The sequence below is a fragment of the Lepisma saccharinum genome, chromosome 18 (assembly GCF_977018435.1).
Source record: "Lepisma saccharinum chromosome 18, izLepSacc3.1, whole genome shotgun sequence".
In the NCBI taxonomy this organism is placed as follows: Eukaryota; Metazoa; Arthropoda; class Insecta; order Zygentoma; family Lepismatidae; genus Lepisma; species Lepisma saccharinum.
The window spans coordinates 6,360,106-6,381,265 of NC_139246.1; the positions used below are offsets into that span (position 1 = coordinate 6,360,106).

At 38.4% G+C, this 21,160-nt stretch overlaps 1 protein-coding gene across 1 annotated transcript in view; it reads right to left on the reverse strand.

Annotated features, from left to right (window-relative positions):
- LOC146002364 (uncharacterized) overlaps positions 1–21,160 on the reverse strand; it is a 630,594-nt gene that overhangs the window by 367,596 nt on the left and 241,838 nt on the right. The window contains exon 4 of the mRNA XM_083140085.1: positions 13,778–13,922. Within this exon, the coding sequence (XP_082996211.1) occupies positions 13,778–13,922 (145 nt within the window). The remainder of the gene's footprint in view (positions 1–13,777; positions 13,923–21,160) is intronic.

The window sequence follows — 21,160 nt, forward strand, 5'->3', positions numbered from 1 at the left end:
TTAGTTACATTTTACACTATAGTTAGAATTCATTATTTTTCTGTCTAATTGAAAATTGGGATAAATAAATACCCGGGCAACGCCGGCTAATCAGCTAGTAAATAATAACAATACGTTAATAATAGTAAAAAAAAATAATTAGGCCTAACCGATTTTTTTAGGAAATGGAGGGAGTAGGTTAAACTTATGTCCCGTTTCTGGGTCAAAATATTAGGGTCACCCTATGTAAGGGGGCATACGCGAACTTACTGGATAGATCCCGGAAGCCACAAAGGGCACTATCGACCGCCACGAGCGAAGGCAATGATCTCAGCACGAAGTCCAAGCGCTTAATCCTCTTTGCTCTCGCCTGTTTCCCCCACAATGCATAATTGTGTTCAGATTCAATTGATGTTCTGAACGTCTTGGATGTTCTTCGCAAAACTTCACGCAAATATTAAATCATTCAGAGTATTAGCCTGACAGCAGAATCCGAATTAAGATGCAGATACAAACTAATGGCTTATTAATTCCTTATTGTGCTTCATGGAATACGGATGGTTCACTGCAGAAACTAAGATATCCGATGTTTCCAAGCCTTTGAATTCACATAAAGAATTTTCTTTACTATTGGCCCCACTGATGCTACACACAGAAAGGTAAACAAAAAAATTGCATAAAGTGTCTAGCTCAGACCAAATGTATAAATGCATCATCGAAAAAGATGCAAGAAGGTTCATAAAAACACAAAAACCGATGCATCTATCTGCCTGCGAACTGAGGCCATTGTCGAACATTTTCCTCCATTAGTAAACTTGCTGCTGTGGTAAGCATACACAGAGATATTGAATTTTCATTTGCCGAGAAAAATCTAAGTTTTAAGCTGACGGAGGGCAGGTGGGCAATGGAGGACCCACCCTTCTGGAAAATGAAAATCTATCAAAAATTACATATTTCAAACATATAATTTCATTTCAGCCACAATGATATATGTTAATTATTGCATAAATATGATAACTTCGAATTGAAGCAATGTTTTGTGAGGGAAGAACACTATTATGGGGGCAAATTTGCCTTGTTTGCCCCCCCTGGAAAAACTACCTTATTTGCCCCTCCCTGGAAAAAATCCTGCGAACGTCCATGACCCTTCTTCACTGGTGCAAGTGTGTATAGGAGGCGCCATCTTTAGAGTAACAAAAATGGTGTTTTGAAGCTCACTTGATCAGTGTTGCAGCCTTGAGGTCGTTTCGTAAATATTGATTGAGTTGGTGTTTTAAGTCCACTTTATGCACAGTAAGGCTAATTGGGACTGGACCTACAGTTTAAAGTGGAATCCGAATCACTATGTGCCTCCACCGGGTATCAAACCCGGGACCCCTTGACTACAAGGCGACGACGAGTTTTGTAAATAGGAACGAGTTGATACCTCATGTAAATTTGAGCTGTATACAGTCTGCCCGACAATGTTTATTGGACTTTTAACGTTTTAATTTGAGCCATGTAGATGAAAAATTTGTGCTCACTTACACTTGTCACCAAATGAGAAGACTGAAGTGAATTATGTCCATTGTGGTTAACAACCTAATTGGGGTGGGGGACACGCAACCCTATTTATCGAGACATTTTATCCTGCAAACCATAAAAAATCAGAGGGCCTCAAATCATTGCAAAAGTCAACGTTTCGAAATGTACTTGCTTTTTTTTGGTGTTTCAAGTCCACTTTATGCACAGTAAGGATAATCGGGACTCGGCCTATAGTTTAAAGTGGGATCCGAACCACCTTGTGCCTCCACCTGGTGTCGAACTCGGAACCCCTTGAAATGTACTTTCTTGTTTGCTCTATCCAATTCTCAATTCGGAGAATCTATTATTTATAAGATAATGTTTGCACGGCGGTGAGTTCTGGTTATTTATCCAACGCTGTGTAGGCGCCATTGATAATTATCCGATTTCGGAAGGTTGTGAAAAGTGGCTCCTGGCATGGCCACTAATTGCATGAAACAGACAGAAAATTTCGTACTGGGTATATGAAGAATTGATGATGATAATTTGAAAGTTTCTTTAACTAGTACGGTACAGTTTTGTGGTAACGTAAGATGAAGCATGTGGCAACAAGGCATTATCTGTTATCGAGTCGTAGCTGAGTACAACCTCAAAGGTGCAATCAACGTTGAAAATTCAAGCGCATTACACTGAACACTACATGATTTCAATAACTTTCTTCGCTTTCCATTTGTCGGTGTATGCGCTAATAACAATGGCGGCGATAACTTTTGCCCTTGCACTATGCTAAACCTTATCTACAAAGGAAAATATCGTAACAATCTGTAGAATCTCTGAAATGTAAAGTACATAGATCTCCGAACACCAGACACTTAGCCATCACCTTTCCAGTCAGGAAATAGTTAGAAATATCTAAGGAATGTCTTGTCAGACATTTCTGAGCCTCCCTGAGCTTCCTTGATCGCCATCATTGCAAACAGGTGCAAACAATCGCAATCAAGGAAGAGTCTACAGGTAACTGAGTCGGCATTATTGAGTAAATTCGAGTGCAATAAATGTCTATGGGAACGGAGGGCAGTGGTCAGTTGTAAGCTATCAGTCAGAGGGTGCAGAACTACGAACAAAAGTTCAGGAGAAGGGAGAGAAGTCTGGGCTTCCAGGTTTGCACTACAAACGGACACTTCGCTTTAACCAAGTCCGTGGTTTCGACACCCCGAGGGAGCATCTCCACACAGGTGAGAGACAGGTACAGAGTGTCCGAAAAGTCACGCAACCCGGTGTTTACGACCGTATAACGGAATAGCGAAACGGAATGAGAAGAAACGTTTTCTGCCAAGAGAATGCCCTGTATATTGGGAAAATTTAGAGAGACAAACATATGTAAGAACATGCATGTTTTAATAACAAATAAGCAAAGTGTTGCCAAGGACGGAAAAAAAATATTTGCAAATCGTGTATATTGATGCACAGAACTCACTGAGGTAAATTATTGCAACATTTCACAATACCAACGAACAATTTTAATGGCCATCTAATGAATTTGACAGAAAAAGAACTTTGACGAAGTTTCAAAAACATTGCAGAAGGGAATAAATGGGCTGTTCCAAAAATCGATGTTTTCACAATATTACGACGGACACTGGCAACACTGTTGGTGTCACGTGTCACTAACAGACGTGTTTCACCTCAGGCTATCACACTAAGGCACTTTTAACGACAAAGAAGAAAGTTGGTTATTCTCGAACATATGCAATAAATTACATACACCTTGCAACCCTGAAATGTGGGTACAGAAAAACGTGTATCAATTGTTATGTTTTCTGTGCCTTAGGTGGCCTTAGGTGCCGCGAACGGCATTCCAGATTGTGTCTACTTATGCTGACGTCGTGTGTGTGTTTTTAAAATGCCATATTCTACACAGGAAAGAGTGTATATTGTTGAAGAATATATCCGAACACCGTCATATTCTTGCGTAAGATAAGCATTTAGTTCGATCCCACATTTCTTGCAGAACGTTATGATATACTGTCTTTACCCCCTGGTTTTGGAAACCAATCGCCGCCACTGGCTAATAACGTAGTCCTTGTAGAGTCTGTAACCTGGTAAATTAGTATGAAAAGCGGTGTCCCGATTCCAAAAACAATCACTCGTAAATAGTTTTCTAACCTTTTTGAACTTTGATTTGCTTAATTTCACTTCGCTTTTTGTGCCACATTTGGCTAATTTGCGAATCTGGGGATGAGTGATGATATGATGAAATTGATGAGTGGACAATCACAAACATTCACTCACAGGCCCAGATTCGAAACCGGCACTCCTGCCCTTGTAGCGCTCTGTGCTATCCACTTCACCATGACGGCGAAATACAAGTTTGAATTCTTCATAATATAACTCACATCAACTGCTCTGACATTAGGTATTTGTGCTCGCAGCTTCTCTTAATCTGACAGTACCATGGAGAGTTTCGTACTCCAAAATAGCTCCGTTAATTCTGCTGCTTATCTTGTCAAGAACGTGTTTCCAGGCCGACTGACTCGCAACAGCATTAGCCTGCAGAGAATGGAGCAATTCCATCTCAGCTAATTCTCCTTCTGGTCTCAGATCTTTCGAGAAAAAACTTCTCCAGAAATTGATTCAGCATCCTTGAATCCTGCTGAGCACATACTGTGCTAAATGCTTAATGAGAGATCGACCAGCATCCTCTGACCACTGACAGTTCCCAGGAGGACCCTGACTGCAGTCAAATGTGTTCCGTAACCAAGAGAGCAATATTAATATTTCACGGATGGAGCAGTTATCTTTAACTATGTAAAAGCATTGGACGCGTATTTGTTTCTTACTTGTGTGAAGCTTCAGACTGGCACGTCCTTCACTTACAGCAAACGTCCATTTACGTTTTCTTCTCACGAGGGCAGAGAGGGTGAAATTACCAATGTTTCCTCCTTGACTGTTCTCCAAAAGTTTGCGTTAAATTGTGTTTCGCTACGTATCATTAGATTCCGGATTTGTATGTAATTACTAGAGGCATGTATATTTCGTTTTGACGAAAACACGAAATGTGAAATAATACATTGTAATGTTAATTTTTATGTTTCTGAAAGATGTGAGGAGCATTTTCCTACCCTATTTTGTCACGAAATGATACGAAATGAACTGCAAAATGCGAAATACACTCAAACACGAAATTTAGAGGGTTTTTGTTTTAGCGACACGACACTTTCTGAAGTCAGAATTATCCTGAGAGTTCACAGAAAATTGATTAATTCTCCTGTAAATGTTTGAGAAGCAAAATTGGACCCCTTTATGCAGGAATAAATTTAATTTTCTAGTAACGACATAAATTTGCTATTAGAAAGGGTATGTTTATTTTGTGTAGTAAGAGCAGTTTTTAAATTAAATTTGGGAATATATTCACATACTAACAAATGAAAATGATATTAAAGAGGAAATAAAAAGCAGGCTTAATTCACGAAATTCATGTTACTTTTCTCTTCATAAACTTTCGTTTAATATCTAAGAAACTGAAAGTTAAAATATACAAAACGGTAATTTTGCCTGTAGTATTATATGGTTGCGAAAATTGGTCCCTTACATTGAAAGAGGAACATAAATTGAGAGTATTTGAAAATAAGATCCTTAGGAAAATCTTTGGAACTAAAAGGGATGAGGAGACAGGTGAGTGGAGAAGGTTACATAATTTAGAACTGCATAATTTGTATTCATGTCCAGATATTATTAGAATGATTAAATCAAGAAGACTTAGGTGGGCAGACCATGTGGAACGAATGGGAGAGGAAAGAAGAGTTTACAGGATTCTTGTTGGAAAACCTGATGGTAAGAGACCAGTAGGAAGACCAAGACGAAGATGGAGGGATAATGTTGAGATGGACCTACAGGAAATTGTTAGGGATGGAAAAGAGTATATAGATCTTGCTCAGGATAGGAGCAGATGGAAGACCCCCTTCCCATTTAAATTTCTGAAGTTGAGATCAAGATGGCGGACATCAAGATGGCTGCCGACCATGCGGGTAACGTCAATGTAGTTCCCCCTTGGCCAGGCAACGATTGGTCATCGCCATTTTTACGTTCCATGCCGCAGTAGCCTTGTACTGGGGGTGTTAAGTGACTTATTGAGCCACCCTGTAGGTTACAATTTTAAAAAATATTATTTATAAAATATTCAATTTATATCAATCAAAATATTATGAAGAAATATTTACCGTATTTCAGAAGAGATGGTCTTAACCCTACCTTAGCCGAGAGGAAGGGAGCACCATCTATTTTTTTTTTAATTTTGTACGGTGAATTTTTTTTATAAAAAATTGAAAATAAATTACTTTGTTACCTAGGGTGTTCTGAATAGTTCTGTATTACTTTTGTTCATAAAAACATAAATGCAATGTAAGTAGGAGGCAAAATGCACTAGGTGGACCTATCAGGTGCCATCTTTGAAAGCGTGTTATTCGAGTCACTCATGCCAGTGAAAGTGTACAATTGGTTGTTAATTATAATGTTTTTGTAATTATTATAATTAATAAATAGCTGCACACATATAATCAACAAAGGAAGCAGCGGTTCGGTAAGAAAATGGCTTCTTGAATTTTAGTAATAAAATAATATGTGGGCCTGTGACCGCCCCCCCCCCCCCCCCCACTCCTCCCGGCAAAAATACGTTTCTCATACGGCACGGGTAAGCTTGGCTTAACGATTCTTGCGGATTTGACAAATTCTGAAGAAGCTTAAAAGTGATCGATTATTTTCTGTTCCCTTGCACTTGTTGCTTCTTGGGGTGGCCGGAAGATGGCAGTGGCGCCTTTCTGCCACCTGGAGGAAATCGCGTTAATTATTTGCTTCTCACCTCCGCCCTCGGTTAAGCCTGCTGCTCGACCGTGGAGTAATCAATTTGGCTTCCACGCCGTCAAGATTAAACTTTGTCCCGGCGGGAAATTCGGCTCTCAAAGGAGTTTAGCTGAAAACAAAGCCATCAACGAATTGTGCCCATGACGCCAGAGAGGGGATCCCTCCCCACCACGTACTCATGTTTATAATTAACGTTTCATTCGGTAATTGAAGCTTCTATGAACCCATCTTAACTGCAAAGCTTTGAGGGCAAATAAGGGATGTATCTTTACCTCCCGATAACTTTTCGAAACTTTATTTTTATAGATAAACTTCCGCTTTAAAAATTAATTATTTTTTGTTATCCTTACAATTACAAGGAATAGCCAAAGGAAAAACCTTGAAAGTCCTACAAATATTACAGGACATGTACACAGCTCAAATACATGAGAAATCGACTTACAATCTGTATCAGCTACATGCTGTATAGTGTATTTGCAAATTTTAATTGTATTTTTAATTCCTTTTAAAATGGGGCGTAATTGTAATGTGCCGCCTTGTAATTGAGGGTTCCCGATTAACCGTTCTGTGCATGCAGGTAACCTAACTGCAGCGTTTGCGTTTCGCCCATTTCTACCGTTAAGCACGGCCTTGTTCCTTAGATTCTCGAGATAACCAGCAATTGGATTATTCTTTCATGCTCACAAGTAGATAATAGTTTATCGTCAGGTGCGTATTTGATCCAAGTTGCGTACTGTTTCATTTCAATACGGAACTTGGACCATATTTAAACTGATTCGAAAGAAAAAGGTTTCTGGACAGTATTTAAATTCGTTCAGAAATAAGGTTCCTGGACCGAATTTAAATTCTTTCGGAAAAAGTTTCCCGGACCGTATTATTCATCCGGGAAAAAAGTTCCTGGATCTTATTTAAGTTCATCTGGAAAACAGTTCCTGGACCGAATTTAAATTCGTTCGGAAAAGTTTCCCGGACCGTATTATTCATCCGGGAAAAAAGTTCCTGGATCTTATTTAAGTTCATCCGGAAAACAGTTCCTGGACCGAATTTAAATTCGTTCGGAAAAGTTTCCCGGACCGTATTATTCATCCGGGAAAAAAGTTCCTGGATCTTATTTAAGTTCATCCGGAAAACAGTTCCTGGACCGAATTTAAATTCGTTCGGAAAAGTTTCCCGGACCGTATTATTCATCCGGGAAAAAAGTTCCTGGATCTTATTTAAGTTCATCCGGAAAACAGTTCCTGGACCGAATTTAAATTCGTTCGGAAAAGTTTCCCGGACCGTATTATTCATCCGGGAAAAAAGTTCCTGGATCTTATTTAAGTTCATCCGGAAAACAGTTCCTGGACCGAATTTAAATTCTTTCGGAAAAAGTTTCCCGGACCGTATTATTCATCCGGGAAAAAAGTTCCTGGATCTTATTTAAGTTCATCCGGAAAACAGTTCCTGGACCGAATTTAAATTCGTTCGGAAAAGTTTCCCGGACCGTATTATTCATCCGGGAAAAAAGTTCCTGGATCTTATTTAAGTTCATCCGGAAAACAGTTCCTGGACCGAATTTAAATTCGTTCGGAAAAAGTTTCCCGGACCGTATTATTCATCCGGGAAAAAAAGTTCCTGGATCTTATTTAAGTTCATCCGGAAAACAGTTCCTGGACCGAATTTAAATTCGTTCGGAAAAGTTTCCCGGACCGTATTATTCATCCGGGAAAAAAGTTCCTGGATCTTATTTAAGTTCATCCGGAAAACAGTTCCTGGACCGAATTTAAATTCGTTCGGAAAAGTTTCCCGGACCGTATTATTCATCCGGGAAAAAAGTTCCTGGATCTTATTTAAGTTCATCCGGAAAACAGTTCCTGGACCGAATTTAAATTCTTTCGGAAAAAGTTTCCCGGACCGTATTATTCATCCGGGAAAAAAGTTCCTGGATCTTATTTAAGTTCATCCGGAAAACAGTTCCTGGACCGAATTTAAATTCGTTCGGAAAAGTTTCCCGGACCGTATTATTCATCCGGGAAAAAAGTTCCTGGATCTTATTTAAGTTCATCCGGAAAACAGTTCCTGGACCGAATTTAAATTCGTTCGGAAAAAGTTTCCCGGACCGTATTATTCATCCGGGAAAAAAGTTCCTGGATCTTATTTAAGTTCATCCGGAAAACAGTTCCTGGACCGAATTTAAATTCGTTCGGAAAAGTTTCCCGGACCGTATTATTCATCCGGGAAAAAAGTTCCTGGATCTTATTTAAGTTCATCCGGAAAACAGTTCCTGGACCGAATTTAAATTCGTTCGGAAAAGTTTCCCGGACCGTATTATTCATCCGGGAAAAAAGTTCCTGGATCTTATTTAAGTTCATCCGGAAAACAGTTCCTGGACCGAATTTAAATTCGTTCGGAAAAAGTTTCCCGGACCGTATTATTCATCCGGGAAAAAAGTTCCTGGATCTTATTTAAGTTCATCCGGAAAACAGTTCCTGGACCGAATTTAAATTCGTTCGGAAAAGTTTCCCGGACCGTATTATTCATCCGGGAAAAAAGTTCCTGGATGTTATTTAAGTTCATCCGGAAAACAGTTCCTGGACCGAATTTAAATTCGTTCGGAAAAGTTTCCCGGACCGTATTATTCATCCGGGAAAAAAGTTCCTGGATCTTATTTAAGTTCATCCGGAAAACAGTTCCTGGACCGAATTTAAATTCGTTCGGAAAAAGTTTCCCGGACCGTATTATTCATCCGGGAAAAAAGTTCCTGGATCTTATTTAAGTTCATCCGGAAAACAGTTCCTGGACCGAATTTAAATTCGTTCGGAAAAGTTTCCCGGACCGTATTATTCATCCGGGAAAAAAGTTCCTGGATCTTATTTAAGTTCATCCGGAAAACAGTTCCTGGACCGAATTTAAATTCGTTCGGAAAAAGTTTCCCGGACCGTATTATTCATCCGGGAAAAAAGTTCCTGGATCTTATTTAAGTTCATCCGGAAAACAGTTCCTGGACCGAATTTAAATTCGTTCGGGAAAAGTTTCCCGGACCGTATTATTCATCCGGGAAAAAAGTTCCTGGATGTTATTTAAGTTCATCTGGAAAACAGTTCCTGGACCAAATTTAAATTCGTTCGGAAAAAAGGTTCCCGGACCGTATTTAAAGTGATCCGGAAAAAAGGTTCTTGGACCGAATTGAAATACCTTACATTTAAAAAGGTTCTTTACGGTCCAGAATCCATTTACGCTTGCTTATTTTCTCTCCTGGACCGGAATTGGATTTATTTAAAATTCTTGGACCCTTAACAACCCTGATTGAAAATACAATAGCCTGTTTCCTGAATGAAATTGTAGATACACCGATAAGTGACTTGGAGTTTACCACAATGTTTTCTGTTATGACACTTTACTTAATTAAACCACATCAAGGCGATAAAGGAAATTTCTTAATCTATGAAAATCTAGTCTACAGAGAAATTCAGTTCTCAGGCAGATGGGTGTAAAGGTCTTCGCAGTGGCTCATAAGTGAATACAGGAGGACCCCAGAGACTTATTTTTGAGGTATGCAGGCACTTAAAGTCCATTTTGTCCACTACGAAGTAAACAAAAGCACGTGTTCTAGAGAAAGCCAGATGCAGTCTGAAAACTAGAGTTATACAGCATTGTATTCTGTTTAAAGCATTTACTAGCCTTATCCTTGCTTATGAATTCATAACCATTCTTTAGTAAAGCACCTACGGTGACATTTACTCTTTCAAATTAACGAAATTCACGCTACTTGTCCGTCACTCTGTGTTGTGCAGTGTTGCAAATTCGCAATATTAAGTTGAGTCTATAGTCTTGAAACATCGGACTAGACAGAGTTAGAAAACATGATTTCGACTGACGTGGGAATCTCAAGATTACATACTATATACTACAAACACGCACACACTACTTTCAACTTCATGCGTTTCTAGAACGGAAAAATGAATACACTACAAAATATTGTACGGAAATCTTTGTGAAAGCTGAAATGCTTGGTGCAAATACAACCAGAGATGCTTAATATCGTACGGAATGTTGCTTTAGCATTAATTAAATGATCCACCTAAGCTTCGTTTCCTTTACTTCCCACATAAAACATGCTCAGATTTCAGGAACCTGAATTCCACTGCTTGTCAAAGAAAAATGCCAGAAGCATACACTGGCAACTGCTTCGAAGCTTTTCGTATTACAGATGGACAAACTTTGCCTTTTAGTGTTGCTACCCAACATTTATAGAAACATAGTTACCATTCAATACTATTACAAAGATAGTATCGTATCTAATTGCTATACAGCTAACTTCGCAACTAAAAAAATATTAACTCTCTAGCCCTCTTTAACCGAAGGTTCATGGCTGCAGCAACACAGGCCTTCCATCTATCCCTATCCTGAGCAAGATCTATATATATACTCTTTTCCATCCCTAACAATTTTATTTTAGGTCCATCTCAATATTATCCCTCCATCTTCGTCTTGGTCTTCCTACAGGTCTCTTACCATCAGGTTTCCCAACAAGAATCCTCTAAACTCTTCTTTCCTCTCCCATTCGTGCCACACGGTCTCCCCACCTAAGTCTTCTTGATTTAATCATTCTAATAATATCTGGACATGAATACAAATTATGCAGTTCTAAATTATGTAAGCTTCTCCACTCACCTGTCTCTTCATCCCTTTTAGGTCCAAATATTTTCATAAGGATCTTATTTTCAAATACTCTCAATTTATGTTCCTCTTTCAATGTAAGGGACCAAGTTTGGCATCCGTATAATATTACAGGCAACTACGAAGATTTATTAATGTTCCAACACGCGTGCACGTATAGTGGTCCAGATCCCACTTTAAACTTTAAGTCCAGTCCCGATTAGACTATCGGTGCATAAGTGGGCTTAAATTACACCAGCTACAAAGTCTAATTCACATTTAAGAGCTGGAAGAGTATATTATACGCATCCTGAATAAATTTCTCCACCTTTTGCGGTTCTTTCAAAGTTTAGATAGTCCCAAGGGTAACCGACAGAACACTGAAGCAAAAAGGCTGGTAAATCTTCCCTGAAATTGCTTGGACCGGATGATAGCCACCTCTTTTCATTTTATTCTTCCGTGGCCATTGAGAAGGAAAGAAGAAGATTAGAGGCGGTGACAAAAATAAAATATCCCAAGAAAGGAAGTAGATTGTACCGCAAAATTGCTCTTTGATGAGATGTGATTATAGCAATTGATGATTAGTATGCATAAAGGTAGTTCACTTGCAAAAGAATGATTCAGAATAAACGTTCACAGAATGTTTTTTCTCAAAATTGTATTATTTTCGTTCATGGATTTGCATACCCATCAGCGCCTCCATTGGGCACGTCCATTCGGTTCTTCTGAAACAATTGAGGGGTCTAGTGAGAGAGGGAGCTATGCCACAAATCTTGAAAATTTTATTTTTTGCCATTTTCAGTCTTCTCCTACCATCTGTCATCTATCATGTGAACTACAACCATGTGGCTTAGCTCCCGCTTGTTCTGCAGCAGATTTTCTGAGTTCTTGAATACGTCCTCATCTTCATTTCGAGTGAGAGAAGGAGCTATGCCACTTACTGATGGTGTCTGCAATAGGAGTGGCAGAGGTTGTGTTGCAGTAACCTGTGCTAGATTTAATATCAGCCCTGAAGTTAAAAGATCTCATGGCAATAATGCCTTATATTCCTCCAGTTCTTCATGGTGTTTACCAAAAACTAAAATCCACAGTAACAATGGACAGTGAAGATCCTCCAGAAGACATATGAAGTTGTCTTTATGTAGATCATATGTAACCCTGTGAACATGATTTACACTCAGGCAAAAGTATTTAAGCCTTGTTCAAAGTATTTGATGTGCTAGATTGATTTTTCCACGTCTGTATACTACAACAATATACCATACATGTTCATAATAAATGGTATTTATATTGAAATTCATATTTTTCCTTTTGAATAATTTACCTAACAATATGTTCAGAAAAAAATACCCTTTGTTATACAAATTATGACTCAACGCAATGCTTTAGAAAGCTCAATTTATTTCCATTTCTTGTCAAAGTGGCATAGCTCCCACTCTCACTAGACCCCTCAATTTAGAAGTACAATATAACATGACTGGCATAATATTCATTCTTTGCATTTCTCAATTCGATAGGATGAGTATATGGAAGGCATGTTGACAGTTGCTACAAAGAAATTACACTTTCTTTAAAGCATATTTTGACACGTGTTAATTTTTCAGTAAGAAAAAACAACCAACTATCCTGTTATGATTATAAAACATTCTACATCTAAAAGACAGTGGCTCAGATTTGCACTGAAAGGTGTTAATGGGACAAAGAAATTGGTCCCAGTAAGTCCACGCCAGAGATTGATCAACGTTTAACCAAAGTCAGTGGCGTTGCAAGGGCTGGGCAAAATGGGCGACAGTCCGGGGCCTCACATTCCATGGGGTTGATACAAAAAATGCAATAGTAGAAATCAGAAAAAAGATGAAAAAATGCTATTTCGTAGGCAATAATATTAGAACATTCTGATTTAAAATTCTAGTTAAACGTTATAATTTGAATGAATACCTTAAATCAGGCGTAACATTCAGGTTGAGTAAAGGGTCCGAAAGAGTAAAAACTTAAATTATTGTCGTATTTCTCATGTGAAACATTTACGCAAAAATTACCGATAACTTGATTGGACATTTTTATCCATTTTCTCTGTTATTGAATAAAAAGCTTTGTCTTGTCTTTTTTCTCTTTACCTTGCACTCCCGATCTTGAAATGCTAACAACAAACCACCTCCAACTGCCACGAAGCACGTGTGAACCATTTAAGTGCTTGCATTGTTTTCCCCTCAAGGAGGGCATGGATGATAATAGAAGTTTGTTTCTATTTCCTACAGCTTCAGATTTCAGCTCCCAGAAAACCGAGAAAGACATTTTTAGGGTGAATGAAATTATTAAATATCACTTTCATCAGTAAATTATTATTAATTAAATGTAATAATTTCCTAGGGTATCTCTGAAGATTTTGTTCGATTCACACTGAGATTTCAAAATTTAAGAACGGATGGAGGTCTCGCATTCTAATCTCGCCCTGGGCCTCACGATATGTTGCTACGCTTGCTAACAACAATTCATCTGCGTAATTATACTAATTTGAGTGGAAGGATAGAACAGTATATCGTTTAAATGGGGAAATAGATGCGGACTCTGCAAAGGGCTCGTTTGAAGGAACGAACTTATCGACCGTGCATCGGTTTCGATTATGGTGCTGCCATCTATGATTCGTTTACCTTACTTTTCAAACTACCCTCGTATATTTTAAGTAGGTCACATAACATATGCCAACAGGATAAATGGGGAATAATAGAGAGGCCGAGATAGGATACCAAAGCGTTGACCTGTAGCAAGGGGAAAACAAAGATAACTTGTTTCTTACCTGCGTCTCGGGAGCCTGTCGCGTAGAGAACCTCTTGAGAAAAGAATCCTCCCTCTTCAGCGTCGGTTTCTTCGTGGGGGGTGCGAGGGCGTTGGAAATCTGTACGGTTGTTCGCAGCTTCATCCATCGCTGGTTGCTTTTTGTCCTGCCAAAAAGGCAGAAGCAAAGTTAGCGAATACTAGCACTTATCCATCTGTATTACTGAAACGCTATTTTAATTCTAAAACTAACATACAATTAAATATCCATAAAAAAACTATCCTTATGAACACAGCAGAAAGTATACCTTCAACATTTGTTAAATCAATCCAAAGGCTTAATGTTCAATGCCAGTTTCATTACGTATGAGTTGTAAAAAATACCTGACTTGTTTTGCAAACATTTTACGATTACAGTAAAACCTCGATAATCCGGACTAATGGGGGGGATAAGTTGACCGCTTTAACGAAAGTCCGGATTAACTGAAATAACCTAAAAGAACAGTAGAAAGTGCATTAAAACTCTGTTTATAGCAAACAAAACATGTTTATTAGGGAGTATTTAAAGGCCATAGGCCTAAATACACTATACAGTACAGTACAAAGTCTGCGGGAAACAGAATTTCATCAGTGGTTGACTGCCTTTTCTTTGGGAAGTTCTCTTGTTGACTTCGTCCAGCCACATTTAAAACCTTGCATTCTGCTTTTGTTTAGCCTTTTGCCTTATCGGAGTCCGCATTAACGGTGTTTTACTGGTTTGAAGTTATAGGAGGGTTACAATTTGTTATTTTAAGTCCACTTTATGCACAGATAAGCTATCTGGACGGACCTGCAGTTTTAAGTGGGATCCGAACCTCTATGAGCCTCCACCGGGTATCGAATCCGGGACCTCTTGATTACACTGCGCCATCGGAGGGCCTTCACAATTTGCACATACGTTGAAGATAAGAGGATATGTTCACATCTGGGACGTATGGACTAGCATATTCAGGTTTTGATAAACGTGTTCTTTTACTTTAAAAAAAGAACAATGAATGATTTGTGAACATGATGTAAGATGTGTTAAATTGTGAATGTGTACACTAACGTATGAATGATGTAGCAGGTATTGGGTGCCAAAACTGGGGGTTGGAGGGGGGGAGGGGCTGGTAGGCATGTATCTAGAAATATTGGTGATCCGTTGAGATGTCAGAAAAGTAAACCGTTGTGTACAATGGTTAATGTTCGTATCTCTGAGCAGTTTGTTGTAATATATGCAGAAAGGATGTAAGTTTCGAGTGAGTGAAGGTTTACAGACTTCAGCCGCGTGGCGCTAGCGTTCATGGCAGCGCCATAACAGCGCACAATGTATCGTATGGGATGTGAAATTTTCGAGTGTTATATGCACACTAGTACAGCCACATGGCTGAAGTCTGTAAACCTGCACTCACTCAAAACTTACATCCTTTCTGCATCTTGTATTACAACAAACTGTTCAGAGATACGTGCATTAACCTATTGTACACAACGGTTTACTTTTCTGACATCTCAAACGGATCACCCGGTATATCTCGGGGAGTTCGAACCAACATATTATGTTGTAGCCCAATTCCATTGTGTTCTATCCATGGGAGCAGAACTTGCTTGCGGCTGTAACAAAAAGTGCACAAATTCCATTTTCCTGCAGCGAGTTTCAAATAATAATATAAATGATCATTAGGTATGTAAAATAACATTGAATTATTATTATAGAATACGTAAAAAGACGATATAACGATTACAGCACATATTCATTATATAGCTTACGTGTCAATGTTGCTATATTTAACTTTTTGAGTCTAGAAAGCCGAAAACGTATACGTATAAAAAATATATATATTTTTTATTAAGTACATTTCACACTGCAGCAAACTGAATGTTTTGTCAGCAGAGAAGTCGAAACAGCATGTGTAAACTTTAAGACACGTTAAAAATACAAAATTCAATATTACCTATTTGAATGGGGAATGTCCTAAATTGTATGGTTTCATTTTGAAACCAGAACTTTGCTGCGAGCATCATGTTCCGGGATAGACAGGTTTTACTGTATATATATAAAAAATACGTTATATTGTGATTACGTAGAACTAATGAACAAAAATATCGGTTTTTTTTCAGATCCCTAAAAAATGTTGGTTATATGCCCCGCGTATATTGTATATCCCAGGGTTTATACCCACCTAGAACTAACAAATGATTTAGGGAGGAGTTAACTCTACTGATTCCAGATATATTCTTCAAGAATTATTCAAGAACATTCAGATCTTACAGTCTTTGTGTGTATGATTTTCGTTATTAGTATAATTGTATGCGTTTTTGTGCTCGCGTAATGCAAAATACAGGGTGTCCGGGCCAGAGGTATACAAAAATAACTGCTTATGATGCCAAAACTGCTCCTTGTATTGCCTCGTGGTGAAGCTCAGTCGATAGACCATCGATTCCAAATTTCAGTAGTCCTCTTGTACATCAGTCGTGCTGTTGAGTCACGCATGCGCAGAAACTGCCTAGCCATCTACACTGACACCATTAGACTTTTCTTGCATGCGGCTTCATTAAAGATGTTGTGTACAATAGAAAAGTTCACTATTTGGGTGATCTGAGACAGCGTATCGTTTCACTAATAACTCCTAAAATGCTGGTCAACACTTGGGACGAGCTTCAGTATCGTTTGCATATCTGTCGAGCTACATTGAAGTGTACCAGCGTACATGAAAGCTATCTGTGTTACTTTGTACAAAACTGGGACGAGAAAGTTAACAAACTTTACAGATGCTGAAATATTTGTGTGTATTTTTGTATACTTTTAACCCGGACACCCTGTACACTATGATAGCGGAGGAGAGATTAAAAACAAAAATTATATGTTAAACGACTGGATGAGCACAGTTTTGCTGAGATAAAACACAATAATGGCATTTGCTACAGGACTTTTACGTAGCTATTGAGTCGTAACCGCATTGAGGTGGAAATGACTGTATGCGAAATGAGCTTTACAACAATTGGCCTCCAGTGTTAAGAGAAATAAACAATGTCCTGAATTGGATTTGTGTAACGAGTTCATCGTGCATTTGCAAAGGTTAATTAGCAACAATGGCTTGTTAATCTGACTGATGAAACCGTATAAACTGTCTAATGGCTTTGATAATTACGAATTTCAGCATTACATTTCGTAATCACATTTTCTTCACAAGAAATTTTGTTTTCGGAATTCGATAAAACAAGATTAAACGTCTCTATCTCTTGATTTTCGAACTTAAAGTGGAAACCCATGTATTATTTGAAATTAGTTTTTTGTAATTTGAACTGAAATTTCAGATCGTGAAAATAAAATTTAGTCTGGGAGACCTTTTAATAGTGTTTTTCCTTCTTGAAAAACTACCGCTATCTTGATTATGTGTTACGTCACGAAATTGTTAGCCATGCTGTAGTATTCAAATTTTGATTACGTTTGTAGTATTCGGGTCAATATGATCCGAGTGACATATTTCTTATTTCTTTAAAGAAATATGGCAACATTTGCTTTTCATAGCTTTTATTTTGTATTTCTTTTATTTTTGTTTCATGTTTTTTTTGTTTTGTAATTTTATAGTAATAATAATACATTTATATATACTCATTAAAAGTTCATATAACGACTTCGGGTCATATTGATCCCAACACACCATTAAGGGTATGTAGTGGTAATATATATATATATATATATATATATATATATATAGTATATATATTCATTTGAATAACCAAGCAACCCACTATAAACAAAGTCACGGGAGTACAGCTTTGTGCAAAAATTAATACAGGAATTATATACTTCGGGTCAATATGACACAACAGCAGGGTTAACACAATACTTGCACTGCAGTTTTAGAATGAAACTTTTTAACTTTACTGTTTCAGTTATGGTTCTTAAAGGTCCATAAATTATAAATAAATTCAATTGCGGTCCAGGAGAGAAAAATCAGCAAACGTAAATGTGTTCTGGACCGTAAATAACCTTTTTTATGTGTAATGTATTTGAATTCGGTCCAGGAATTTTTTTTTTTCCGGATCAGTTTATATTCGGTCAAAGTTTCGTATTGAAATTAAGCAATACGCAGCTTGGACCGAATTTAAATTGTGCGGTATAAAAGGTTCCGGTCCTGTAGCGGAACCCAATTGAATTTATGAGACCCTGGACTTTCAACAACCCTGGTTTCATTGAGAGAGGTCGATGAGGGGGGGGGGGGGTAAATGAGGATAGGCCCCAAATTTCAGTATCTTTCGTATTTTGCTAAATAGCTAAAGCCCCGTTTAGGAATGCACTTATTGTTTTAGCTACTAAAGCTTTCGACACATCATTTATCTTCTTCAATCAAAGTTTTAAACATGCAGAAGATTTGAGTAAAAATAGTTTAAAGGGAAGCAAAGTCCTCCCATCCTTGACTCTATGCAACCCAAATTGCAGTGCAGCTCTGCGGGATCATCTACATGCCAGGATACGAATGAACAGTTTTCTGGTGAAGAATGAAACGATGGGCTGAAACGGCGATTTTGAAATGCCACACCGGGACAGAAGTATTCAATTCAAGTTAACTGATCGATTAATATTTTAAATCAGGCGTGGGATGAGATTTTCACACATCGACATTTTCTCTTTTTTCGACACTCAATATACAATGATCACTGTTCAACAATTTTTCATTTTATGTTTTTACAAAATTGAAAGTAACCACCCTTTATGAGTTTTGGGTCACTGAACACGAAAATCACGCTTAAAATTGCCTCCTGGCTCAGGTTTCTGAGTAATTTTACTGTTTACATTTTGCATATAACGCTATGGGACGTTATAATTACGATACGTGAAATAAAAAAAAATAAGGGAAAATAAATAAACTAGTCACTGAAGTTCTCGATAAAGCTGCTATCGACTCGGCACCTTTGCTTCCGGCCTTCGTCTCATGAATCACGTGATCGTGCGGTTAAAACCGGTTCCATCCAACGGCCTCAGACTTGTACGTGTCAGCGCGTGGAGAAGTTGATATTGCGCCGTCTGTTTCTGAATTAGTGACTTACTGCATTAGTGACTTTGTGCATTTGTCATAAATTTTGTGGTCCTCTGAGTGTGCAGCAATGCCCCGCTCCTGTATCAATTCCTGGACAACTTTTGCTATATATCCGCTGACGTGATTTGTGGTTCCAGGAATCGGCCATCGACTTCTGCAGTGAAAAAGTCATATTTACTGTACTTTGGGTGTCGCGTCGAAGACCAGGATAAATCGTGAGCTCCCCACGTTTGTTGTACGACTTCTTCATCCACACTTAATGCTTTGATGCTTGGGAAGAAAGTTTCGATGCGTTTTGGTGTGTCCGCCGTTTGGCGTGAACCAACAAACCATACACCGTGCTTGAAGGGAGGAATTAATACGAAGAAGAAGAAGATTGTATACCCTGTGATATATACCATTAATATTTTAGTAAAATTTATTTTACTTTACAATTACTAGTTATCTTATTACAATCATACACGTCGCCATGAATTAGCTGAAGTGTACACAAACATGGCGACGATCTTTTCTTTTATTTTATCCACAACTTCTCTTTCTTCTCACTACAAATTGCAATACTCCACTATAGTGATGGAACTCGAGTGCTCCATGCCTTGTACACTTCCTCCTAAAGGAAACGGGACGGGACACCGAGGGCGGAACACCTAGCCTCTGGGGTGGAGCAAAGGACGAAACAATACAAACTCAAATGGTCTTCAACCATCAACTCACCCTCTCTCGGTGGCTGGTCCAGGAGCCTAATCATACCTTTAAAAACCAACTATATTAAATAGAGCACTCGAGCCACACAAATCCTCAATTTCTTAGATTCTGGCACCACAGAATCCGGTACTTACAGCCATACCAAACTACAATAAACTGCAAACACTTTCATACGGAATCTCCATCTCACGAAGAAACAATTGTGTACTGTAATACTGTGTCCATACACTATTTTATGTAATCATTTCATGTATGTAGTAATGTTATTTTCTTGTATACTTTCAAATATTGTAATGGAAAATTTAATAAAGTGGTAGAGCAAAACAATAACGGGGGAACCGTAATTCGAGCAAAAGACGTCCCAGTTTATTCACAGAGGCACTGGGACAAAGCGTATGCCCTCGAAGGTATACGGGTGGAGGTTTGGTAACATCGGGGGTTCCCCCTTATTTATTTATACTCTGTGATACCATCTGTCATTCGCCCAGTGGCCCATGGCGAAGGGTTGCCAGTCCCCGATCCCCCAGCTAACATTCCGACGGTGATATGGAGGATGATGGAAGTGAACGTGATGGGTTACAAAGTGTTCCAAGCACCAGTGATGCAGATCCAACATTTCAACCGACAAGTACCTCCTGTAACGTACACCGAATCACACAAAATAAACTTCAAGACTTGATTAGGGATTTAGAACTGCTAAAGAATAAAGCTGATCTCTTAGCATACAGATCGCAGCAGTGGAACCTCCTTGCAGATACAGTTAGAGTATCTACACTTTGCGATTGTCAAAAAGAACTGTCAACATTTTTCAGCAGTGGCGACGACTCAAGTGTTTTGCAATGATGTTGAAGGTTGAATGATGCTGAAACTGAACATTCCGTACAAAGCAGAGGATTGGAGACTGTTTATAGATGCGTCACAAACAAGCCTCAATGCTATGCTATTGCATAATAGTAATGAAATATCACCATCAATCCCTGTTGCTTATGCAGCCCTAGGTAAAGTAAGCTATCTCATGTGACGACGCCTTCTGGATCTTTTAAACTAAAATCAATATAACTGGCTAGTATGTTGTGATTTCAAAATGATAACTCGGTCTACAAGGTTGGTACAATGTTGCTATATATGTCAGTGGGATAGCCGCGAGAGACATGCCCATTACAAACAGAAGGAATGGCCTGTACGAACAGCTTTGTTGCCTGGCACTCAAAACGTTTCATACAAACCTCTAGTGAACCCTAAAAGAATTGTCGTACCATCATTGCACAAAAAACTGGGACTGATGAAGGCATTTGCGAAGGCCATTAACAAAGATAAACATGCATTTGAATACTTATGCCAGAAGTTTATTTAATTTATTTATTTATTTATTTAATAGAAGATTCCAAATACAGCGTTAGCCATTTTACATTGGAACGATTTTATAGAATATAAGGACAAAAATAATAACATAGAAAAATTACATGTGCTTAATAGACTTACATACTTTTAGTTAACTTTCTTCTAAAATGGTCCAGATTTTCAAAAATGTCTATTTGGCTTCCTACATTATTATATTCACTGGGCAGTCTATGCAACAGAGAGCGTTGGATGAGGCACAATCTCGGCTTCTGAGAAGCAAAAAGTTGAGTGCTTCTTGT